Source organism: Sminthopsis crassicaudata, chromosome 2 (assembly GCF_048593235.1).
Source record: "Sminthopsis crassicaudata isolate SCR6 chromosome 2, ASM4859323v1, whole genome shotgun sequence".
Taxonomy (NCBI): domain Eukaryota; kingdom Metazoa; phylum Chordata; class Mammalia; order Dasyuromorphia; family Dasyuridae; genus Sminthopsis; species Sminthopsis crassicaudata.
Window position 1 is genome coordinate 438,282,011 of NC_133618.1, and position 26,802 is coordinate 438,308,812.

The window sequence follows — 26,802 nt, forward strand, 5'->3', positions numbered from 1 at the left end:
AAAAACAGCATTCAATTCATCTGCTTTTTAAAAATTAACTCAAAAACAGTATAACATTTCTTCAATAAATGCAATATAGAGGGGAAGGCCAAGGAGAATGGATGACAGAAGATTTTAGGCATAAGAAATTCGTGTATCTAGATAATATTGATATATAGCCCTTTAAGGTTTGCCAAAGCATTGTTCACATGTGCAATTCAGACTCTCTGAGTTTTCTCACTTCTTACATGGAGCTTGTAGTGCTTCCAACCACTTGGTTAGGAGTAGTCTTTTTTGGATGACTGCCTGTATCTTTAAAACCAGAGCTCCATTTACTGTTCTGCCATCTTCATCTGCTGTACAGTAGGGTCTTTGTGAAGAGATGCTTGCCTCCAACTGGGATCTTCTTCCTCAACTGAGATTTGTGAGAGGGAATACTGGCTAAGGGGGTATTACTTCTGGAAGAACTAGAAGTGGGGGTCTGGTTGGGCAGGCAAGGAAAGGAGTTAGGAAGACCCTCAATGAGTTCCCCCATCACCTGAACTCCAACAACCCCAAACCACTTGCTTTGTTGGAGCTTTGTTGAAAAGCTTTGTTGGAGATGATCTTGGCCCATTGCCTGGTATAAATAAGTCCAGCACTGAATGGGGGTTAGTCCCTCAGGACACCTCATGGAAGAAGCCACCCCAAAGAGCATATGCATCTCTCACAGGTTATCATTATTGACCTGATTCTATAATACAGATTCCTTGTGCTATGGCTTCCCTTGAGACTAAATTTGAGTATTACATCCCTAACTTCATTCCTGATACACAATTACTAAATGACTACAATAATTCAAACAGGAAAAAAACCCCACTGCAATGCAATCAAAAGTTAATTTTGCAAAATTACGAAGAACAAGCATCCTATCCCACTGCAAACATGGGAAGTTCTGTATAATCCATTTACCATCAGACGTTTTTAGTGTTTTAATCAGTTTTGCTAATTTTTTGGACTTTTTAAAGTTTAAAAACATTTATTATGTGGGATGGTTCTCTAGGAGAAGAATAGAGATAAGTAGGGAAGACTTTGGTGATGTTAAAAAAAAAAAAAAGTAATCAATCTATCAATAGTCATTTAAAAAAGGAAAGATGAGATAGTTCTCCAGAAGCTCACATTCTAATTGTAGGAGATAACTCAATTAAGAGTCCACTGGCAGGGTGAAAAGACACAGAAGCATGTAGTAGGGTTGATGACATTGCCTGGAGGTCTTCAGGGTGAGGAGTCAGGGTAGATAGTAAGACCCAGAGAACATAGGACAGACTTGTAAGGCTGATGGAAGAGTTTGGTGGTCCTTCAGTTATTGGAGAGGTAGGAATTGAAGACTCCCAGCTCATTTTAGTGAGATGAGTCACTATGTCTCTCTTCTCAGTATGCCATCCTAGACAGCAACAGAGCAACAGGGGAGCCTGAAGGAAGAGGAAAATGAAGTAAGGGTGAATGGAAGTAGAGAAGCTAAGGGAAAACTTTTTAACAAGCAGAGATGTCTAGTAATAGAATGGATTATCTCATGAAGCTGCAAGTTTCCTGCTCCTGGGGTAGTCTAACACAGAGTGGATAGCTACTTGTCGGAGTAGTTATGAATGATTGTGGAGAATGTATGGCTAGACTGAATAACTCTTTAGATCCCTTTGAAGCCTGGGATTCCTTGAATATATCTGTTAAACTTCAGAGAAAGAAAAGGAAAGTCTGACTTAGCAGGAAAGCTTCTCTAAGGAAGTAGGATTTGAGCTAGGTCTTGAGGGATAGAGAGGATTTGGTTAGGCAGCAGGGAGGTAAACAGTATGAGCAAAGGCACAAAAGTAAGAGCATAGCAGGGGTCAGTTTTGTTTTTTTTTTAAAGGAGGTTATCTTATGGAAATTTATGTTGGGGACCAGAGAGAAATGAGGTGGGAAATGGAGAATAGATGTCAGAATACAGAAGTCCTTAAATGTCAGGTAATAGAATTTGATCCTAATGCTGTCAGTGGGACTCTTGGTAGTCCCTCAGACTTTTCAGGGGATCTGTAAAGTGAATTTTTTAAAAATAAAACTTAAGGTATTTTCTGAAGTGCTTTCATTTCAGATACATTAAGTATCTATTGTTACAAACCATATTAACAAAACTCTTGGTGGGGGAATGAGGAATCAATAATTAAGAATGTGAAGGACCCCTGTGACCAGGACTTTTTATGAGTATTACTGCAAGAGTAGAAAGGGACCACTGGCATCTCAGCTTGGACTGCCTGTTGCTAGACCACCCAAAGTGATCCCCAAACATTTGTGATTTTGCTTTCTTCCTCCCAGACACTCCCAGGCTATTTCTGTCTGCTCCAAAGACCAGATGAATGGTGGATAAAGCTTTGCAAGGGGCCAGTCTCAACTTGAGCTAAGGATCCCTCATACTGCCAATCTACATATTGCCAGATTTTCTCTTAATGAAAGATTATATTCCAATCTGAAAAATTACAAATCTGCATAAGTATTCATGGAGTTTAATGCTGTTGAGAGAGGTTCCTAATTACTCTGCTATCTCAGTGGAAGGAATTAATGTGTTTTGGTGGTTGTAAAGGCTTTTGAAAAGCTTATTCTCTGATGATTTCTCTTACATCTGGCCACTGTGCCCTCTGCTCCACAATATGACCATCTCTTGTTCTTCTCTCAGCATAGGGGTATAGGTGATAAGAACTCTCAACCACTTTTCCTCATCCCAGGAAATAATAAGTCCCAGTCATCCCACTTTTGCTCCCTATCAGCCTTTCGTGGCTTATGTACCTACACCATAAACATTCCCACATCAGAATGTTCTTGTGAAAATTAGAAGTCAGAAGTTCCAAGTAACTGTGTAATCATCGGCAAGTCATTTGAGTCTTAGAATCCAAAGTTTCTTTGAAAATTCAACAAAAATAATGAACATTTTTTAGAAAGGTTTTAGAAAGACCTGGAAAGATTTACATGATCTGATGCTAAACAAACAAGTAGAACCAGGAAAACAATGTATACAGTAACAGAAAGATTGTGATCAACTATGAAAGGCTTAGTTCTCAGTAGTTCAGTGATCCAAAGCAATCCCAATAAACTTTGGACAGAAAATGCCATCTGCATCCAGAAAAAAGATCTAAGGATATTGAATATAAATCAACACATGCTATGGTCACTTCTTTTTTCTATTTTCTTTTAATTTCTCCCATGATTTTTCCCTTTTGCTCCAATTTTTCTCTCCCATGATTCATAAAGCAATGTGTATTGAAAATAAATTAAAAAAAGAAAATTCGACAAAAAGCCATCTCCTACACAAGCTGATCTCTTCAGCTAGTTGAGCCTCTTCCCCAAATTACCTTATGTTTGTGTGTGTGAGTGAGTGTATTAAATGGATTTGTGGATAAATTCTCTACCCTAATGGAATGTAGATATTTAATTATTATATGCTAGGCACTGTGCCAAGCGTGGAGGACATAACATGAGCAAGATAATTCTAGTCCATAAGAAACTTGCACTCTAGTGAGAGAAGGCAACACAAAAGTGAGCTGGAGGATGCAAATACAAAATCCAAGGTTTCTGTTGGGGAGAATGACCAGAAAGTCAGTTTCTTGAGGGAGAAATTGTCTTGATTCTGTACTTCTATCCCAGGAATCTAGCACAAAACCTGACACAAAGTAGGTACCAGATAAATGCTTGACTAAATATGTTTCCCAATCTATAAAATGAACATGATATCTGGTAACCTTCCTAATGGGTTTGGGATAGGGTGAGAAACATATTCAAATATTGAGTACCTGGTCTATGCTGAAACTAGCAACAGGAACTAAATAGGCTAAGCAGTCTCAGCCAGCAATATTCCTATGAGATAATGGATGTCTGATTCATTACATACAACGATAATGGATTTTTAGACAATAAAGAGAAAAAGGTTGGAAAAGAAAAGCATCCTTGGTCTTGAGTGAGCATGACCAGAACCCAAACTGGGGGAGAGGAGAAGCTGGAAGCAAGACAAAAGCAGAAAGAGAGGGACCCCACACACATAAACACACACACACACAGAGTGCCTAGATTAGTATAGTATGGACAGCTGCCTCAAATAGCAGCTGGAGCAGCTAGGAAAGGTCCTTTTTAACAACATGGGCAACATGTTCCCCACCGCCTGTTAGCAGACTTCTTTTACCCTGGACCCACTGGACACCAATCTCTAGCCCAGCAAAATTATCCCTTGGTTAGTGCCAAAGGAAAAAAGCAAGGCACCAGACAAAGAATGACAACATAGATATTGTGGGGCTGCCCTTTGGGAAGGATCTTGTGAAGAAGTCAGGGTTCCCCAATTGCAGATGGTCCATGATTCTATGCCTGCCTTTTCTGTGTAGTTGTACCTAATGACAACCTACCCCAGGAATCCTTAGTGACAATTCACTTGTCCTATGTGCTCCCAAGGAAGGTGATGACCAACAATGTAAAATCATTAAATTAGACATTTATTCACCTCCTCCCAAACATCATACATTTCTGTTTTTCAATCTTTTTTTTTAATTGACATCAACAAATGAAAAAAGAAACAGTTCAGCATTACAAAAGTCTATATTTGCTACGCATTATACACAACATTAAAGGCACCTTCTTCAGTGAGACAATGTTTATTTCTTCATTGAGATCCAGTATCAGTTCTGGTTTGTTCATCCTAAATTAGGCCTCTCAAAAGACAGACTGAATTCTTTTGATTAAAGGCTCAAAAAGTAACTGTCAAATAGGGAGGGATTTCATTATCTCAATTCTTTTACGTTTATTCTGCTTAGGGGATTGTCATAGAAAGCTAGAGAAAGAAGGAACCTCAAAGGTTATTTGGATGACACAATAGATACAGACTGGGCCTGAAGTCAAGAGGACCTGAGTTCAAATGTGACCTTAGATACTTACTAGCTGTGTGATCCTAAGCAAGTCATTTAACCCTGTCTGCTTCAATTTCCTCATCTGTAAAATGAGCTGGAGAAGGAAATGGTAAAATACTCCAACATACCAAGAAAACCCCAAATGAAGTAACAGGAGAGTGAGTACGATTAAACAACTTAAGTCATCTGGAAGCAGAGATTCCCTCTATTATAGCTGTGACAAGTGATAATATCCAGCTTCTGCTTAAAAACTCCTAGTGATTAGGAACTCCCTACCTTATAAAGCAGTCTTTCTATTTTTCTACTGATTTAATTACTAAGAAGTTTTTTCCTAAATGGGAGACAAAATTTGCCTCTTTAACCTTTCTCATTTCTCCTGGTTCTGGCTCTTCTACTCAGATAACTGTCTCCTTTCCACTTTCCCTTCCAATTTCCCCCAAGTCCCTTCTTTAAGGTAAATATCCCATCTCTATATGGAATGGCTTCAGATTTCCTCATCACTTAGGTCATCTTCCTCTTCAGGGCAAAGAAAATCTCCAAAAGGAGGTACAGGACTCTGAGTTTTTCTTCTAAATGTCAAGTATATATGGAGTATGGGAAAAAACCCTGGCCTGGCAGATCAGAGACCTGAATTATAATCCTAACTATGCCATGACAATGTTGTGTGATGTTGGGCAAGCACGTCATTAAATCTCTCTAGCCCTCTCTTCTTAGGCAATTGAAAATAATGGTGTTGAACTAGATTTCTGTGTGGTACACTGAAAAGAATGCTCCACTGGAGTTAGGAGAGACCTGGATTTAAATCCTAAGAGTCAAAAGGGAGAATGAATGCAAGGAGGAACTTTGTGAACATTTAAAGAGCTAGAGAAGTAATAGCTAAAGAATTACTATATAGGGTTAGCTAGGTAGTGCAGTAGGTAGAGCACTAGCCCTGAAGTTAGGAGGATCTGAATTCAAATTTTACCTCAGACACTTAACACTTCTTAGCGGTTGTGACCCTGGGCAAGTCACTTAATACCAGTTGCCTTAAGGGCGGGGGGGGGGGGGGGAAATATATATATATATATATATATATATATATATATATATGTTTGTGTGTGTATGAGACAACTTCCTTATTCTTCATTACCAAGAATTTTAGGATGATGAAAAATGCTTTTCTAGGAGAGGAAGGAGAATATGCACATCAAAGAGCAACTCTGCATTACTCAACAGCTAGATTTCTTCCCTGCAGCACAGGGAGGAAACCACCCCCTGTGCTGCAAGAAGAAACCTTTCAAACCAGGAAAAAAGTTGCATCAAGAAGGAAACAGTCTAGCTAAGAAACTATAAACAATATTCTTAAAGGCTCACCTTGATTTTTTTTTTCAGAAAGAATAAAAATATTCCTATTGGAGTCCAAACAAGAAAAAAAATTAGGGGGAGAATCAAAACTGCCTCCCCAATTTAATTGTATTATTGGGGTTTGAGAGAGAAGAGGTAGAAGGGGAGGAGTCCTCAAAGGAGGAAGAAATAAGCTTTACATAAATGACAAACAGGACATGAAGATGTAGAAAACCCCATCGATAGATGGAGCATTGAGCTCTAACAGGCAGATTATTTCTAGGCCACTTCTTTATTACACACAGCCATTGTTCAGCCCTCTCACAAGCCTGTAGGATTTGCTGAGTGCCCTAAACTAGCCCCAGAAGTTGGTCTGGTGGAAGGATGAGAACATGTTCCCATGACTCCCCTGGGAGCACATAACAATGATCTACCCACAGACAGCTGGGAAACTCGGAGCCTTTAAAGAGCCTGACTAATGGCTGGCCCTGGCCTGATGAGCAGAACTTGCTGAGGGAATCTGGGGCTCAGAAAGGGAATGACTGTTAAACAAGGACAGGAGGTGTGCATGCAGGCGCCGTTAGGGAGAAACAAGGCCGGAGCCTGTTCCCTGGAGCTGGGGCAGAAGGACAGGTCAGCAATGTTGGGCAGGAAGCAGGCCAGATCCTGCTGACCCAGGCCAGGCCTCTCCTCCTAGCAAGCACCAGCAACCAGTGCCAGAAGGGAGCCAGGAGGCCTTAGGGCTATTTAGCCCCAACCTGGCATTTATAAACAAGAAAACTGAGGGTCACCCAAGTAGGCAGTGAGTATTCCTAACTCCCAAGCTATGATGGCTGGGGCTGCCTCGGGTGACCCACACTGTCCTTGCCTGGCTGCTTTTATCTTTACTTTAACCACCTCTGGGAATGCCCTCCAGGACTAGAGGCATTACTTTATGAACCTACACTTTGGATATATGTTTTCAACAAGGCTTTTGTTTAGAAGCTTTTTTAAAGTACATTTTATTTTTGTTGAAATTAGGACTGCACCATAAAACAGTCCTCCCAGATCTATATCTCCTTTTCATTCAGACCTGTCTTTCATTCCGTCTACACTGGCTAATTAATCCACCTGGGCAGGGAGAGGAGCCCTCAGTTGGCAATACAAAAGTCCCAACAACAACAGGATTGACAAGTGATTGATAGTGCCTTCTCAAAGAAGAAAATGAAAATAAGAGTCTATATCTTGACCTGACACCCCTTCCCCTCCCCCTCCTTACCCTGATCAAAACATTTTTGTTTCTCAGAACTAGACTGTCTCGAATATAAGAGCTACACATTCTTAATGGGGGAGAAATCAAAAGTGAATGAAGTAATGTAAGGGATAAATTTTACAAATTTTAATAATATATTCCCATTGGAAAGGCCCCAAATATGCTTTTCTTTCATTTGAAAGTGTCAATCATGACTGATTTTTCTTTTAACTTTAAGTACCCCTACAATAAATTATGTAATATCTCTGAACATCATCTCATTAGAAACAGACACAATAGATGGCATAGTACCTGGCACAAAGTCAGTTTCAAATTTATATTTGCAATTTTAATGATTAATAATACTGATTTTACTAGCACCATTACCATTGCAATGAGAGGCAACATGGCATGGTAGAAAGCTGGTGTTGGAGTCAGAAAAACCTACTCTAGGCTTACAAATTACAAATTAGTTCCCAATATACATGGGTGGAGGAAGTTTGCACAACAGGAGTTCCTTACACCGATAAACCACAGATCCCAGAAAAAATAATAACAATTGTGACTCTTTACAGTAAAAAAAAAAAAAAAAAAAGTTAACAAAGTATTTTCACATCTATTTTTTTTTTTAGGTAAATTCTATAATAGTCCTGGGTATGTCCATATTAATCCCATTTGCTATTATGAGGAAAGAGAAATTCAGAAAAAGGAAGTGACTTCTCAAAGTTACAGAACTAGCAACAGAGTTAAAAATTGAACCCAGGGCTGGTACAAGTCCTTCATGACCTTCCCTGAGGTCCAAAAAGTCAGAGGAGGCCTCCCCAAAAAAACAAAAGCTGAAGAGAAAAAAGGAGCAGGATGGGGGGGGAGTGGGTAGAAGATAAAAGGTATTGCAATTTAAAAGTCATTTATGCAAAGAGCTTTGTGAAATCTGCCTAAGAAAGCCTAGTAACAAGGGGAAATTATTTTTTGCATTCTTGTCTGAAGCTATAAAGGATGCAAGTTATAATAGGACTCAGTCTAAGCACAGATTATCCCTAGAGAAAATGCCTAATCCAGGAAAACTGGTCTAGAAATCTGGAAGAAAGGTGATGGACACTGGCTATTCAAATCAGGAATCTTGAATGCAGTGAGGTACACAATCTCTATGGTTAGCAAGGGGAAAACTGGCAGGGGGTAAGGCTTAGATGCCTGAGTATGTGCTTCTGTTCCTGATGTCACCCTTTGGTTTTCCAATATCCCCATGTTTTATTCTCTGCCTGACTTGTTACAACCTGTAACAAGCACAACTACAGCCAGGTTTCCATCAGCTCTTCACATACACAAATAGTCCCAGTCTAGCACTCTCTGATTTATTTACAAGTACATCTGTTTTATTCTTTGTGCAAAGCAAACCAGGTTTGGAAAAATAATTACATACATTCTTATTAAAAAGTCTAGGTTTAAACTCCTTTTAGATCTCTAAAGGAAAATTTCCCCCCTCCATTCAAGGAAAGTCAGATAGAAAACCTGATTCTCCCAAACCTATAAACACACTTCACAGGAGCAGAGGGAGGAAAAAGAAGATGAAAGAAATTCTGACTCCATTATCACTGACTGTCTTCTAAAAATATAACATCACTAACAAACATGTAGTTTTTCATGTCTGATTCAGAAGAAAAACAATTTAAAGAAATCAATGAGTGAGTTATTTAGGAAAATACTTTCTTCTAAAGTAGAAAAAAACTTCACAGAGGAGACTTTTGGAGAATCAATTTGTGGGCCAGGGAGACTGTGAAGGTGATTCTAATGGGACACTGGACTAGGAACTTCTAAGACCCCTTCCAAGTCTGTACTTCTACAGTAAAATCATCTGAAGTAATATTAAGATGTGTCCTCTGTACATAATTACCTTTGAACAGAGTTGCACTTTGTTTTTGTTTCTTTTTTTAAAAAAGATTTATATTCCACTGATGGTCTAAATAGCTCCCTGTCATTACATAAAGTACTTGATTTTAAAAAATGGGTTAGAGCCCTTGTTACTAATGAAATTAAACATAAATGAACCTTAAAGAATAAAATAAGTCATCTCTCATCTCTATTGGAAATTTCTGTTGACAAAAAAAAAAAACCTAATAGAAAAAAAAATGGCATAGTGTTTGTTTAAAAAATTAATTATCAAGAAATCCATTCAGGGGATGGTAAAAGCCAATCTGAAAACCCTTTAGGTTTATGTTGAAGACAATGACCCTGGCCCCAAGGCCCCCCATTACCCACTTTACCAAAGCCTGCAGCTTATTTCCCAGAGTGGCTTTTATTATAGATAAGGAAGTCTGTGATGTCGTGCCAGACGTTGCTGTCATCATAGAGGTAGGTCATGGAAGACTGCAGGGAAGGCTGCAGTGTGTGTCTGTGGTACTCAAAAAGCCAGAGGATGAGGCCCCAGATGACAGCGGAAAACAAGGGGAAAGGATCCTGCTTGGGCTCTGGGAGGAAGCCTTTCTCCACGGCTAGCCGGGCCAGTCCAAACAGAGTTCGAGACAGCAGGTACATGTTAATCTGCAAAAAGGAAAACCTGAGTAGAGGACGGCCCCCCAGTGCCCACCACGTTTCCCTGTCCCCTCCATTCCAAGACTCCTTGTCAACCAGACATGAACCAAGAAGGAAAAAAGGTCTGGAAGATGGGAACAAGATCACCTTGAGGCACCCCAGCCCCAGCACTTCCAAGGGAAGAAAGAGCCACCGAGTCACTATTTTATTCCATCAAGTAATCATTTACTTCTGACTGCAGGACTAACCAGGAAAATCCTGGACTTGAGTGAGGGAGTAATGAGCCGCTAGAGCAGGGAGGAATGCAGGAACAGGCAAACTTTAACCAAACAGGGAAAATCTAATTTTAGGCCTTGATAGCAGCTCAGGCTAATGATTAATCATGGTGAGATAATGATCTGCACAGGCGTGGGGCAGGTGAGGAAGCAAAGGAGGGTTCCCATGAAATGATTCTAAGACCATAACTAAGAAGTCCAAATACAAATTTGGTCATGTACAAATACAAAGAAGGTCAGGTGATGGGAAACAGCTGCCCAGGAAAAGAGGGGGCTTCACTTACCTGGCTGTTAATGTTATTATTTTCTCCAAAAACCAACCAGCCACCGATACAGGCTGCCAGGAAGGAATGAAACTGGAAGGTCTGTCCCTGGATCCGGGACTGCAAGGCACACAAGCCCTTGTAGGTAAAAACAAAGTAAGCCAGGTTTCGGGAATGTGTGTATGTGGCCTGAATGATTGCCTTCAGCTTCTCCTTTAGGCTAAATGAACAAATACACACATGAGAATTAGGAAGACTGTGATCACAATGAAAATATGAAGACAAGAGAATATTTTCCTTTGGAAAGCATTGAAAGCTATGCGTGCAAGGGCTAAGGGATTGGTTAATTTACAAAATATAACAATGTGTTTTCCCAAACACACGATCATACTATGTTTAAGACTCAGGAATGCTGCTGGAGATAAGCCATGAAGAAATACAAAATCAGAAGTCCATACCTTCCGCCTCTGAAGAGAAATGTCATGACCAGAGCATGGGGTGCACGGATTTTAGCTCCATAACTGGGAAAGAAAAACAATTTTCATAAGATATTGGGCTCTTTGGATAAATTCAAGAAAGGTCTTTAACACTAATAAATGACTTAGCTTCCCTCAGCTCTTCAGGTAAACAAGATTATTCAATGCTATCAAGACACCATTAATCACATGCTCACAGATTAAATTACATAGATTATTAGAGGTGGAAGGGTCCTTAGATATCATTTAGTCTACCACCCCCATTAAAAAGGAAAACAAGACTCCTAGGGAGTTGGGAGGGATGGAACTGGAGTGGTGGACTAGAAAAGCATTCAGAGGACCTCTCCCAACAACTTTAAAATAACACTTCAAATTTCATTCTAGAGTAGGAGAGCCAACAGAAGGTCAGAGTGAGACATTCAGTCCAAGGCAACCCAGGAAGTAGAATGAGTGACAGGGGGAAGGAGGCCCCCCCGCCCCACATGGATGAAATACCAGTGAGGGGACTAAGGTGGTCATGGCATAAGCAAGAGCAGCTTCAAGAGTTCTCAAGCCAGAGATGTAAGGGGATCTGGCAATTGCTCTGGAAAGATGCTGTTTGGCAACTCTATTGCCTATATTCACTTTTGAGTCATAATTCAAGGGCAGAAAAGAGCACTTCAAGAGGGAGCAGGAAACCTAAGGGGCAACTGTTTGCCAAGTCCATTGCCCAAACACACTTCTAGGTCATAGTTCAAGGGTGGAGAGGAGCATCTCAGATGAAGGGGTGTGACAGCCCTAAGGGGGCAGTATAACTTCCAGCTCCAAGGAAGTATAACTTCCAGCCAAGGATCAGAGACTCTGAAGAGTAGTATCAATTGCAATGCTAAGGAATCTGGCGTCCTGACCATATTACAGACCAAGACCACACCTCTCACCAGATCACAGAACCTTGGAAGCCTGAAAACTACCAAACTCCCAGAACTAAATCTGAAAACAATGCAAAAACCCTAAAGATTGAGATGAGAGTCTTTCCTTTCCCCCATTGTGGAAACTGAGCTCAACATTAACATAAAATTCTAAATCAAGAATTAGAGTGGAAAAATTAGAAAACAACCAAAAAAGAATATTACTATAAAAATGTAATGTGACAGAATATCAAGACACAAATTCAGAGAAGATAATAAAATTAAAGTTGTTACAAGAAAAAGTGAATTGGACACAAACCCAGCAAGAATTACTAGAAGGGCTAAAAAATGATTTTCAAAATCAAATAAAAGTGGTAGAGGAAAAATTAGGCAGAGAAATGAAAACAAAGGAAGAAAAGCATGAAAAGATAATAGCCTAGTAAAAGAGGTACAGAAATACCAAAGAAACATCTTTAAAAAGAGAATTGGCCAAATTAAAAAAGAGATAGACAAATTCACTGATAAAAATAACTCCTCAAACAGAAGAACTGGCCAAATGAAAAAAGAGATACAAAAACTAATGAAGAATATAATTCCTTAAAAATAAGAATTGGGCTCATGACTCCCCAAGATAGCAAAAAACAATAAAACATACTCAAAAAAATAGAAGAAAATATGAAATATCTCATCTGGAAAACAAATCAAGGGATAATTTTTAAATGGTTGGATTACTTGGAAACTATGATCATAGAAAGATCCTAGATATATTTCTTTTTTTTTATTATTTAGAATTTTTTGTCCACAGTATATATGCATGAGTAATTTTTTTATAATATTATCCCTTGTATTCATTTTTCCAAATTATCCCCCCCTTCCACCACCCTCCCCCCCCCATGACAGGCAATGCCATACATTTTACATGTGTTACAATATAACCTAGATACAATATATGTGTGTAAATACCATTTTCTTGTTGCACATTAAGTATTAGATTCCGAGGGTATAAGTAACCTGGGTAGATAGACAGTAGTGCTAACAATTTACATTCACTTCCCAGTGTTCCTTCTATCCTAGATATATTTCAAGAAATTATTAAAGCAAACTGACTACTCAATATCTTAGAACTAGAAGATAAAACAGAGCTTAAAATAATCTATTGATTACCATGTGAAAGAGATGTCAAAGTGAAAACTCCCAGAAATATTATAGCCAAATTCCAGAACTGCCAGATCTTCAAGCAGAAAATAGAATTATTCAAGATTTAGCATTATATTAAAGAAGTAGAGAATTTGGCATTTTGCCAGAAGGCAACCGATCTCAGATTACAACCAAGTTATCAAAATGTGCATACCCTTTGACCCAGCCATACTACTACTGGGCTTATACCCCAAGGAACGACTAAAGAAGGGAAAGGGATCTGTATGTGCCAAAATGTTTGTGGCAGCCCTTTTCATAGTGGCTAGAAGCTGGAAGATGAATGGATGTCCATCAATTGGAGAATGGTTGGGTAAACTATGGTATATGAATGTTATGGAATATTATTGTTCTATAAGAAATGACCAACAGGAGAAATACAGAGAGGCTTGGAGAGACTTACATCAACTGATTCTGAGTGAAACGAGCAGAACCAGAAGATCATTATACACTTCAACAATGATACTGTACGAGGATGTATGCTGATGGAAGTGGATTTCTTCAACATAGAGAAGAGCTAATCCAATTCCAATTGATTAATGATGGACAGAACCAGCTACATCCAGAAAAGGAACACTGGGAAATGAGTGTAAACTGTTATTTTTACCTTCTGAATCTAATTCTTCCTGTGCAACAAGGAATTCGGTTCTACACACATATATTGTATCTAGAATATACTGTAATATATTTAACATATATAAGACTGCTTGCCATCTGGGGGAGGGGGTTGGGGAAGGAAGGGAAAAAATCTGAATAGAAGTAAGTGCAAGGGATAATGTTGTAAAAAATTACCCATGCATATGTACTGTCAAAAAAATGTTATAAAATAAAAATTTAAAAAAATTAAAAAAAAAAAAAGATTTAGCATTATATTAAAGAAGTAGAGAATTTGGCATTTTGCCAGAAGGCAACCGATCTCAGATTACAACCAAGAATCACTTACCTAGTAAAATAGTACAATACTCCAAGAGAAAAAAAAAATTAATGGAACAGAAGACTATCAAGCATTCTTGATGAAAAAAACAAGAGTTGAATAGAAAATGTGACTTCAAATACAAACTCAAAGGAAGTATAAGGTAAACATGAAAGAGAAATCATAAGGGACTCAATAAGGTTAAACTCTGCCTTTCTATATGGGGAAATGATAAATATATCTTCTAAGAATTATATCATTATTAGGGCAGTTAGAAGGCTTCTACATGGAAAGTGTATATATGAGTAAATTGATACATTGGGATGTTAAAAAAAAAAAAAACAGGTGAAATAGAGGAGGATGGGGAAACTTATCTCCCATTTAAGTGGTATGCAAGGAAGAGTTTTTATACTCCAAGGGGAAATAGTATGTATAGGAGGGGCATGATTCTTAAACCTCACCACATCTAAGTTGGTTCAAAAAGGGAAAATATATATGCATACTCAATTGGTAATAGAAATCTGATTTACCCAAAAAAGAAAAAAAAAATAAAGATGGGGGTAAGGAGAGAGGAAATAATAAAAGGGAAGTTAGATATAAGAAGGCAGTGGTCAGAAGCAAAACAAACGAGAGGAGAGACAGGATAAAATGAGAAAGACAGAGAACCACACAATTAATAATCATAAATGTGAAAGTAAATGGGATGAACTCACCTATAAAATAGAAGTAGATGGCCGAATTGATTAGAAGTCAAAATCCAATGGTATATTGTTTATAAGAAAACCATTTAAGACCGAGACAACACACACACCACACACACACACACACACACACACACAATGGAGGCTGGAGTAGAATTTATTATGCTTCAGCTAAGTACAGAAGCTGGGTATCCATCATGATGTAACACAAAGCAAAGGCAAAAACTGATCTGATTAAAAGATTTAAGTGGGGAAACAACATTTTGCTAAAAGATAAAAGACAATGAAATAATATCAATACTAAACATGTTTGCACTAAATGGCATAACATCCAAATTCTTAGAAGCAAAGTTAAATGACTTACAGGAGGAAAAAGAACTGATAAATCTAATGATAAAATAAATGAACAAGAAGATTAATAGAATCTTTTAAAAATTAGATATAAAAGACATTTGGAGAAAACTGATGGGAAGAAAAAGGAGTATGGTACATACTAACCATGTATTAGAACATAAAAATTTCATAAACAAAAACAGAAAAGCAGAAATATTAAATTCACCCTTTTCAGACAAGAAGGCAATAGATATTACATTTAACAAAGGACCATATAAAGATAGAGTGAAAGCTAATTGGAAACTAAATAATCTAATCCTAAAGAATGAATGGGTCAAACAAATCATAGAATGATCAATCATTTCATTAAAGAGAAAGACAACAATAAGACAACATTCCAAAAATTTATGGGATGTGGCCAAAGCAATAAGTAGGGAAAAAATTATACCTCTAAATACTTACTTCTATAACACAAAGAGTGGATCAATTTCAACTTAAAAAAAAAATCTAAAAAAGAACTAATCAAAAATCTCTAATTAAATACAAAAATGGAAATCCTGAAAATCAAATGAGAAATTAATAAAAATAAAAGTAAACAAAACCACTTAACTAATAAATGAACTAGGAGTAAATTTTATGGGGAAAAAAAACTTCAACAAAACAGATAAATCACTGGTTAATTTGATTTAAAAAAATTAATGAAAACCAAATTACTAATGATATGGGTTGAGGTCCCTTTAAGATTGCTTTCTGATTCCCAACCCCCCCCATGGCTGAAGAAGCTAGGATCTTTGATTCACAAATCCTGGTCAAAAAGCACCCTTTTGAATTCCAATAATATCCTGGCTTTCCCAGCTCCCACTGGATCTGAGCTAGCTTGGGCTTTCCCAGCCCCCCACTATCTGCTCAGTTTCCCCAACCCCCACAAACAACTTCCTCCTTATCTAAAAACCCATTGAATACTATTCAATTCTAACCATGGTCGAAACCTGCCAGGAGCCTGGGACTCCACCCATCTTCAAGATCACCAAGAGCCCCCATTATAAAAAGGGAACCCTGGAGCCCATTCTTTGCAGGAGCCCGAACATGGCATTCTTACATCAGCCATGCCAAGAGTTCCTATCCACCCAGCAACCAAGTCTGGCCCTGGTGTCTTTCTACCTTTACCCTTACTTCCAAACCCCGACAATAAACATTTTTTTTTTATCAATCTAAGTTTTCAGGCCTGTAAATTCCTTTACAGGGGACTCTGCACCGTCACTAGACTGCATTTAACTGTGTATCCTTGCGTCGAACCAAAAGAGGTTACCCCTTACCTTATTCTCATCACTAGTATCAAAAATAAAATGAGTAAAAGTCCCATCAATGAAGATGAAATTAATTATTTAGAATTATTTTGTCCAATCATATGTCAATAAAACTGGCAATCCCACAAAACAGAAAATTTTGATTACACCAAATTAAAAAGTTTCTGCACAAACAAAACTAATGCAAACAAGATTAGAAGGGAAGTAACAAATTGGGAAAACATTTTTACAGTTAAAGGTTCTGATAAAGGCCTCATCTCCAAAATATATAGAGAATTGACTTTAATTTATAAGAAATCAAGCCATTCTCCAATTGATAAATGGTCAAAGGATATGAACAGACAATTTTCAGATGATGAAATTAAAACTATTTCCACTCATATGAAAGAGTGTTCCAAATCACTATTGATCAGAGAAATGCAAATTAAGACAACTCTGAGATATCATTACACACCTGTCAGATTGGCTAAGATGACAGGAACAAATAAGGATGAATGTTAGAGGGGATGTGGGAAAACTGGGACACTGATGCATTGTTGGTGGAGTTGTGAAAGAATCCAACCATTCTGGAGAGCAATCTGGAATTATGCCCAAAAAGTTATCAAAATGTGCATACCCTTTGACCCAGCAGTGCTACTACTGGGCTTATATCCCAAGGAAATGCTAAAGAAAGGAAAGGGACCTATATGTGCCAAAATGTTTGTGGCAGCCCTTTTTGTAGTGGCTAGAAACTGGAAAATGAATGGATGCATCAATTGGAGAATGGTTGGGTAAATTATGGTATATGAATATTATGGAATATTATTGTTCTATAAGAAATGACCAACAGGAGGAATACAGAGAGGCTTGGAGAGACTTACATCAACTGATGCTGAGTAAAACGAGCAGAACTAGGGGATCATTATACACTTCAACAATGATATTGTATGAGGATGTATTCTGATGGAAGTGGTTATCTTCAACATAGAGAAGAGCTAATCCAATTCCAATTGAGCAATGATGGACAGAATCAGCTACATCCAGAAAAGGAACACTGGGAAATGAGTGTAAACTGTGAGCATTATTATTATTATTTTTTCTTCCCAGATTATTTTTACCTTCTGAATACAATTCTTCCTTTGCAACAATAACAACAAAATTCAGTTCTGCATATACATATATATATATATATATTTTGTACCTAGGATATACTATAAGATATTTAATATGTATGGGAATGCCTGCCATCTAGGGGAGGGAGTGGAGGGAAGAAGAGGAAAAATTCGAAACAGAAGGGAGTACAAGGGATAATGTTGTAAAAAAAAAAAAAATTACCTATACATATGTACTGTCTAAAAATGTTATAATTATAAAAATTAATAAAATAAAAAGAAAGAAAGAAAGAAAACTGGCAATCCAAGTGAATTGGATAAATATTTACAAAAATATAAACTTCCCAGATTAACAAAAGGAGAAATAGAATATTTAAATAACCCTATTTTGGAAAAGGAAATTGAATGTGCCTTCAATGAGTTCTAAGGAAAAATCTCCAGGACCCGATGGATTTACAAGTGAATTCTACCAAACAATTCTAAAACTAAATAAACTATTTTAATAAACTGGTAAAGGAGTCATACAAATTTCTTTTTATGACACAAATATGATTTTGATACTTAAACCAGGGAGAGCAAAAACAGAGAAAGAAAACTACAGATTAATTTCCTTAATAACTACTGATGCAACATGTTTAACCTATAGTAGATTGCTCACTGTCTTGGCAAGGGGGGGAAAGGGAGAGGAAAAATTGGAACACAAGGTTTTGCAATAAATGTTGAAAACTATCTTTACATGTATTTGGAAAAATAAAAAGCTATTATTAAAAGTGAATATTGATACAAAAGTTTGAAATGAAAAACTAGCAAAAAAACCCACTGTATCACAAAGATCATACCCTATGACCAAGTGGGACTTATACCAGGAATGTAGTACTGGTTCAATATAATTGATTTTTAATTATTCACATAACTGACCATATCAATAACTAAAACAAAAATCATATTATCAGATCAATAGATGGAGAAAAAGTCTTTAACAAAATACAACATCCCATTCCTATTAAAAACATTTAAAAGCCTAGAAATCAATGGAGCTTTTCTTAAAAAGATATGTAGTATCTAACTAAAACCAAAAGCAGGGCAGCTAAATGGCACAGTGAAGAGAGCACCTGCCCTGGAATAAGGAGTTCCCCAGTTCAAATATCATACACTGTGTGATCTTAACCAAGTCATTTAATCCCAACTATCATTTATATATACATATATATTATGTATGATATACATAGCAGTAAAGCAAGGAATTCCATTATCACTATTGTTCATTATTCCCTAGAAAGGTTAGCAATAGCAATAAGATAAGAAAAAGAAATTGAAAGAACAAAAATAGGCAATAGGGAAACAAAACTATGACGCTTGAGAAACCTAAAAATCAACACCTTTAGAAACATTGCAGGATATAAAACAAACCCACAGAAATCATCAGCATTTCTATATATTACCAAAAAAGTCCAGCAGCAAGAGAAAGAGAAATTCCATTTAAAATAACTGCAAATAATATAAAATACTTGGAAGTACATCTGCTAAGACAAACCCAGGGATAACATGAATATAATTCAAAACACTTTTTGCACAGACACATCCAAACAATTGGAAAAATATTAATTGCTCATGGGAAGACCAAATCAATATAATATAATCCTAACTAAATTAATTTACTTATTCAACACCATACCAATAAAACTATCAAAAAGCAATTTTATAGAAATAAAAATAATAACAAAATTCATCTGGAAGAACAAAAAGCGAAGAATATCAAATGAATGAAAAAAAAATGTGAAAGGAGATAGCCTAGGAGTATTAGATCTCAAACTGTATTACAAGGCAGTAATCATCAAAATAATCTATACAATGGTAAATCAGTGAAATACATCAGGGACACAATATACAAAAATAAATAACCTTAGTCCTCCAGTGTTGATAAATTCAATGATCCAAGCTTTTGAGGAAGAATTCAACATTTGACAATAATTGCTGAGGAAAAATGGAAAATGGTTTGGCAAAAACCAGGTACAGACCAACATCTCACACTATACCAAGAAAAAATCAAAATGAATATAGGATTTCAACATAAAGGATGGTATCATAAGCAAATTTGGGGTACATGGGAAAATGTATCTGATAAGTATATGGAAAAGGGAAGAGTTTATGACCAAACAAGAGATAGAAGGGATTAAGAAAGTAAAATAATTTTGGTTACATGAAATTAAAAAGCTTTTGTACAAATAATAGATATGCCATCAAAATTAGAAGAAAAACAGGAAACTGGGGAAAAATTTTACAGCATTTTTCTAATAAAGGTCTTATTTCCAAGATATATTAGAGAACTTAACCAAATTTATAAAAACAAGATCCATTCCACAGTTGATAAAACAGTCAAAGGATATGAACAGGCAGTTTTCAGAAAAAGAAAGCAAAGCTATCAATTGTCACATAGAAAAATGCTCTAAAGTACTACTGATTAGAGAAACAAAAATTGTAATAATTCTGAGATATCACCTTATACCTATCAGATTAGTTAACATCCCTAGAAAAAGAAAATGATAAATTCTGAAAGGATTATGAAAAAGTTGGCACACTAATGCATTGTTGGTGGAATTGTGGATCCACCCATTCTTTAGAGCAATTTGGAACTATGCCCCAAAGAGTTATTAAAAACTATACCTAGCATATACTTTTGACCTAGCAAAAACATTATTAGATCTGAATTCTAAAGAGATCAAAGAAAAGGGGAAAGAACCTATTTGTGTAAAATATAGCAGCTCTCTTTGTAATGATTAAAAATGGAAAGTTGAGGAAATGCTTTCAATAGCTGAATAAGCTATGATGTATAAATGTGATGAAATACTGTTGTGCTCTAAAAGATGACAAGCAAAATGGTTTCCAAAAAACCTGGAAAGAAGTGAGTGAAGTGAGCATAACTAGAACATCATATACCATTAAGGCAATATTATAATAAAGATTAATTATGAAAGACTTTGCTACTCTGATCACAATAATCCAAGATAATTCCAAAGGACTTCAGAGAGTAAACTAATAACTCCTAAAAACAGACTGAAGCATATTTTTAAACTTTTTTATTTATTTTTCCTATTTGTGTATATCTTTTATTTTGCAACATTCCTAAAATGGAAATGTTTTGTATGAATTAACATGTACAATTAGTATCACATTATTTTCTTCTCAGGAAGGGGGGAACGGTGGGAGGAAAAGAATTTAAAACTCAAAATTAAAAGAAATTATGTTAAAAATTTTTACATATAATAGGGAAATAGTTAACAAACTAAAATATGTGTGTATACGTACATATATATATATGTGCATATATATATATATATATATATATATATATATATATATATATATATATATATATATACCCACATACATTTTTTAAACATGAAATTGAGGGGCACCTAAATGATACAGTGGATGGAATACTGGCCTTGGAGTCAGGAAGACCTGAGTTCAAATCTGGCCTCGAACATTAACACTTCCTAGCTGTGGGACCTTGGGCAAGTCACTTAACCCCAGCTAGGTGGTACAGTGGATGGAGTACTAGCCCTGAAGTCAGAAGACCTGAGTTCAAATTTGACCTGAAATTGTGTAACTCTGGAAAACTCACTTAACCCTGACTTCTTATATATATATATATATATATATATATATATATATATATATATATATATATATATATATGGAGGAAATTGAGATTTAGAAAAGTTGAGGTACTTGTTCATAATTAATTAATAATGAATATGTGAAATGACTATAAAAGGAAGTGGTGTTTACAAAGAGAAATCAGATATTTCTTGCTTATATAAATGTATCTATTGTATCTAGAGAGATGCTCAGGCACAAATCTGAATGGGTCCGCTAGCTATGACTTCCCTCCCCTCCCTATTCTACCCCCATCATCTACAGGACTATATGAGGGTACCTTCAGTTTTTGTTCTGAACCCAAATCAAGAATTCCTAGTAATGGGACAACTTCCCATCATCCTTTCAGTTCTCCTCCTCTACTTATACTCTAAGCTTGACAGACTTTTCGTTCAATTCTAGTATTAGATACTCTTTAATGCTAGCTAGGAAAACTAAGAAAACAAACAGGAGTATGGATGAACTTGAAGAACAATTACACAATAGAATGACAACCAAAAAACATCCCATTATGGCCATCCAAGCCGCTATCTAATGTCTGATAGTGTCTGTAAAGACCAAGAGGCAATTTGGCCAGAGGGAAGAGAACATTACTCTTTCCAATCTCAAAGGTTAGGGATGTTCCCTTAAATAGCCAAGCTTTCATTAACAACTCACCATGGATCTGTCATTCAGGAATTCAGCAACAGTCTTTTGAAATCTATTGTTGTTTTGCCTGGATCATCCTTTAGGTCAATGCTTCTGGTAATTTGGGATTTGGTAAAAGTCTTCTTCACTCTTTCTATCCTCTTCACAATATGAGAAAACATCTTTTGTATTCCTTTTAGTCTGAATACTCAAACATAAGACACTGGAATATATGCATGCTGAACAGTGGTGTCAAACTCAAATAAAAACGGCAGGCTCTAAACATACATATGGTTCCCAGTGGGTGGCATCTTGGCTTGGTTTTACAATAAAATATTATAGCTGTTTTATTGTATTTTAACTTCTGTTAAATATTTTCCATTTACATTTTAATCTGGTTCCTGCACACTCAGGATTGTTGTGGGTGCTGTCTGAGATATATTTGATACTTCTGATGGAGAATACAAGTTCCTTAAAGGCAAGGACTATTTCATTTTTGTTTGACCTTCCAGAACCTAACATAGTACCTGCTACAGAGTAAGTAGTAAATAAACACTTATAGAGTGGAACTGAATTGAATTTCAACAATGTTATAATTACTAACCATCTATAAAAGTTGTCCTCAAATGTATTTAATGGCAGAATTGTTCATTTCAGTTATGCTATCATTATTATTATCAATGCTGTACAAAGTTTTTTCAAACAGGCTTGGAAACAATGTTGGGCCCCTACTTTTGAGGAATTAAAAGCAAACAAAAGATTTCATTAGAATCAGTAAAGAAGCTGCTTCCACTACTCTATGTATGCTTGCCTTTAGCCATTGAGTCATTCATACCATATTACTGGTTGAATAGCTAAGCCAGTCATATACTATTCAGAGGAACCAATTGGCACTAGACCTGCATAAATTTCTCTCAACTTCCAAAACAAACATTTTCACGAAATCATAGAATCTTGAAGTGAGAAGGAGCTTTGAAAGTCACCTAGCTTTACCCTTCACTTGAAACCCAAATCTCTTCTACAACATTCTCCAACAAGGAGCCATCCAGCCTCCTACTGAAGATCTCCAGCAATGAAATTAACTTTGCCACTTCTACTGACATCAACTAGATTTCCAACTTCAGTCATCCTTAAATTTTCCCTCTTTATCACTACCTATATGCAATCAGCAAACAAGTCTTTTTGATTTTTACTTCCACATGTCTCACATTTGTCCCCTTCTCTCCTTTCAAATGACTGCTAATCCTAATTCATATCCACATCTCTCTCCACCTAAAATGCTACAATAGGCTTTTTACTGGCTTCTAGTTCATCCTTTCTCTAATTCATCTTTCCACACAGCTACCAAATTAACATACCTAAAACACTAATCTGTCACAACACTGCCCAAAATCTTCTGTGCCTCCCTATTAGCTCTAGAATAAAATACAAAATTCTTATTCTATTTTTTAAAGGTCTCAGAATATCTTTTCCACCTATCTTTTCAAGTCATATCCCTTAATATACATGCTTATTTTCCAGAAAATTGATCTTTCAAGCCTCAGCATAACTGCTACTCTCATTAAACAAAGCCGTTTCTGATTCCCTTCAGTTCTTAGTACTTTCTCTTTCTTTTAAATCAAGAAGTTCTTAACCTGAGCTCTGTAAATTGATTTGTTTGTTTATTTTGCTAACTGAATTTCAACATAATTGATTTACATTGTAATCTTGTTTGTTTTATTTTAGGCATTTAAAAATATATTCTGAGAATGGGGCCCATAAGCTTCAGACTATCAAAAGGATGTGCTGATAAATGTTTAACAACTGACTCTCTGAAAATGCACTGACATACTTTAAAGTTTAAACTGAATTTTTCCTATCACTTTTAAACATTTTCTATCACTTTTAAAAGTCTAGATAAACAGCAAAACAACAAATCAAACCTTCATTTATAATATTTGCCAATTTCCAAGGTCTAAATGCTCACAGAAAAGAAAATTTAACAATCAGCTTTCCAGGGCCATTACAAGTCAGCTTCCACATATCTCTTGAGTTCATAACAAAAAAAAAATAAAATTAAGAACTCCCACTCCAAATTATCTTTTACTTATTTCCATGCATGTTGGATCCCTCTAACAGAATTAATCTCCTTGAGGTAAGGAATTATTATTATTTTTTTGGTGGAGGGGTCTTTGTAATTAGCAAAATGCTTGTTCATAATAGGTACTTAATAAATATTTGCTTAATTGGATTGTGAGTTCACTATCCACAAGGCATTCAATTTTATTTCTGGACAACTCTAATTGTTAGAAATGTCCTGCACTGGGATTAAATATGCTTGCCTATTAATTTCTCATGCCTGTCTCTTGCTATCAAGTACAGCAAAAGTTCTACCACATGAGCCTTTCAAATATTTGAAGACAACACGCTTGCTACTCCTAAGTCTTATCTTTGTCAGACTGTTTTGTTTACACATCCTTATACTATTCAGAGGAACCCTTATAATTAAATATGACATGCATCCAAATATCATACCATTCCTTTCACCATTCCTCATACAACCTGTAGCCTCTAAAACTAGACAAAATACTACACCTGTTCTGGCCAGAGTAAATAATAGTAGACTACCATTCCCTTCATTCTGATACTTTTATTAACATCCTCTAATAATAATAAATTGAGTTTTTTGACTAATCACACTTTTGATTCACACTGAACCTGCATTCAACTATAATTCCCAATCTGTGACAAGCCTGTGTTACAAAATGACACATCCTACATACATAATTCAAGCTATCACACTTCCAAGTTGCTCAATTGTATTGTTTCTTCCCAACTCCTCCAGGTTGTAAAGGTCCAGCGAGTTTCCCAAGTCACAGACAGAAATATGCAGCATTGTGCAAAATAAATATGTATTACATAAGACATGGTTGGGAAAGAATTTGTGACCTTTCTTCTCTGTTTCCATTGTGATCTGAACTTTTTAGGTTCCATTAATGTTCAGTTATGGGTAGCATATTCTAGGAAGGACATTAATAAACTAGCTTGTGCACAGAAAGGGTAATGAAGGTACTAAGGGATTTAGTCATACCCTATGATTATCTGTTGAAGAAATCAAAAACATTTAGGTTGAAAAGGAGAAAAATTAGAAGGCCCCTAATAATGACTGCCTTTAAATAATTGGAAAACTCAAAAAATTTAAAAACAAATGTAAACAAAATAATTTGTTTTGAATGTAACTGGGGGAAATATTAGATAAATAAATCTATTTCAAATAAATAAATAATTGGAAGAGTATTAATCAGAAGAAGGTATTACTTCAGTGACTAGGCATAAGCAGGAACTTATGGGTTACAGAGACTGATTTCACCTCAGTGGAAACAACGTTTTAACACTTAAAAGCCACCCACCAATAGAATAGATTATCTCATAAGGCAGTGAGTGAGCTTCTTGTCTCTGCAAGTGTGTAGGCAGATGGATAGCTCATCACTAGGATAGGTGACAGATTTCTACTTAAGCTGTAACCAGAACTGAGATTTTATTATTTAAACCATTAGTTTATTGTTCCTATTCTCATTTCAGGCTAGTAGGTCTTCTGAAGTTAGGAAGTTTGATAGAAAGTATAATGCAAGTAGAAGAAATACTGTAGCAATTACTGAGTGACTTTGGGCAAGGCTTCTCACTCACCTCCAGCTTGCTCATCTATTCAGTAAGTGTCAGACTAAACACTTTATGCCATTCACCTGTAAAGCCATGATTTAGGCAAGATCTCCAGGATTTTCCAGAATTAAGGCAGAAAGAACCCATAGGGGAGGGTGGTGAAGTACCTTAAGTTCATCTGAAGGAACTGACAATATTTAGCTCGGAAAGAAGACTCTGGGGATGCAGAAAGTAAGGGCTGTCATGAGGAAAGAGACTCAGATTTGTTCTCTTTGACTCCAGAGACTAAAACCCGCGTGGGGATGAGAGCGCTGGGGAGATAGAAGCTACAAAGAGGTAAGTCTCCTAAAGGACAGAGGAGTGCAGAAATTAAATGGGCTGCTTCTGGAGGTAGCCAGAAAAGGCTCGGTCTCCACGGGTGGAATCTGTCCTGGAGATTTCATTCTCATCCACGTGTGGACTGGACTAGATGGTCTCGGAGTTTCCTTATCTCTCGGAGATTCTGTACAGCGTCCCTCACAGCGAAGGGCAACGCGAGTAGCAGCAGCACTGCCCATTTCACGAATGCCCAGAGCCCAAGGCTTTCCCCTCCCCCCAGACCCTGCACGTGACCGTGACCTTGAGGGCTCTAGCCCTGGATTCCCTAGGACCCCGCTTTCTCCACACTCCATGACACCACTCCCGTCCCCCTGTCCCAGGCCTCAGTCCTCCAGGACCGACCCCTAACCCTCGACGACCCAGAGCCCGGCCCCCGGCTCACACGGCTCCGTTGCGGAAGCCCTTGAGCACGGCCAGCGCGGCGTGGTAGCGCCGCTTGCGCAGCAGCGTGTTGACGGTGTAGACCAAGATCTCGAGCTTCGGCGGGAGGCCCATGATTGACTGCCAAAGGGAGCTGGGACACCGAGACAAAGAGTGAGGAGGCACCACCGGGCGAAGCTCTTGGAGTAACTCTGCCCCGAGCTTCCGGGGCCTACTGAGACGCATTTTCTTATAGGGCAGTGGATCCGTCATTCACCAGAGACGGGCCAATCACTATCACGAACTTTCTCTAAAAGCATGGGAACCTGGAGTTTCCTTGGAATTATTGGCTCATTGGATCAAGAAATAACAACCATCGCCCATACCATGATAGGCTCCTCCTCCTCTGGCTTGGTGTAAGAGATCAAGAGTCTGCATTCCTCTCCCAGGAGCTTGGTGTCCCTTAGGGAGTGTACTCGCTATCTGCTCCGGGGGTGGGAGGGTTCTAGAGGTGATAGACTGACACAAATTTTTGAAAACTGTAACATTTCAAGTTTAGAGCTCAGAGGTCATGGAAAACGCCAAACTTCTTTCCTTTTACACCTAAGGAGGGATAGCTAGGTGGTGCAGTGAATAGAGCACCAGCCTTGAATTCAGGAGGACCTGAGTTCAAATCTGGTCTCAGACACTTAACACTTCCTAGCTGTGTGACCTGGGCAAGTCATTTAACCTCTGGAA

The 26,802-nt window shown here is 37.2% G+C and overlaps 1 protein-coding gene across 3 annotated transcripts; it reads right to left on the reverse strand.

The window, feature by feature from the left end:
• On the reverse strand, positions 1–26,308 carry PXMP4 (peroxisomal membrane protein 4). Of its 3 annotated transcripts, XM_074292426.1 has the most exons (5): positions 26,087–26,308; positions 10,957–11,019; positions 10,520–10,718; positions 9,693–9,969; positions 1–1,430 (listed from the first exon to the last, which is right to left on the reverse strand). In XM_074292426.1, the coding sequence occupies exons 1-4, from the start codon at positions 26,197–26,199 to the stop codon at positions 9,706–9,708; spliced, it is 639 nt and encodes a 212-aa protein (XP_074148527.1). In that variant the 5' UTR covers positions 26,200–26,308; the 3' UTR covers positions 1–1,430; positions 9,693–9,705. The 3 variants fall into 3 exon arrangements, with proteins under 3 accessions (XP_074148527.1, XP_074148526.1, XP_074148528.1); XM_074292425.1 differs by lacking the exon at positions 1–1,430 and having other exon boundaries at positions 8,783–9,969; XM_074292427.1 differs by lacking the exons at positions 1–1,430; positions 26,087–26,308 and adding an exon at positions 21,718–25,919 and having other exon boundaries at positions 8,783–9,969.
• Between the last annotated feature and the right edge of the window lie 494 nt (positions 26,309–26,802).

Excerpts from the sequence above, each read along its gene's own strand:
- PXMP4 (XM_074292426.1), bottom strand. The coding sequence starts at position 26,199 with ATGGGCCTCCCGCCGAAGCTCGAGATCTTGGTCTACACCGTCAACACG. Across the intron at positions 10,719-10,956 it reads TTTCTCTTCAGAGGCGGAAG|CCTAAAGGAGAAGCTGAAGG; the intron begins GTATGGACTTCT and ends TTGTTCATTTAG. Across the intron at positions 9,970-10,519 it reads ATAATAACATTAACAGCCAG|ATTAACATGTACCTGCTGTC; the intron begins GTAAGTGAAGCC and ends TCCTTTTTGCAG.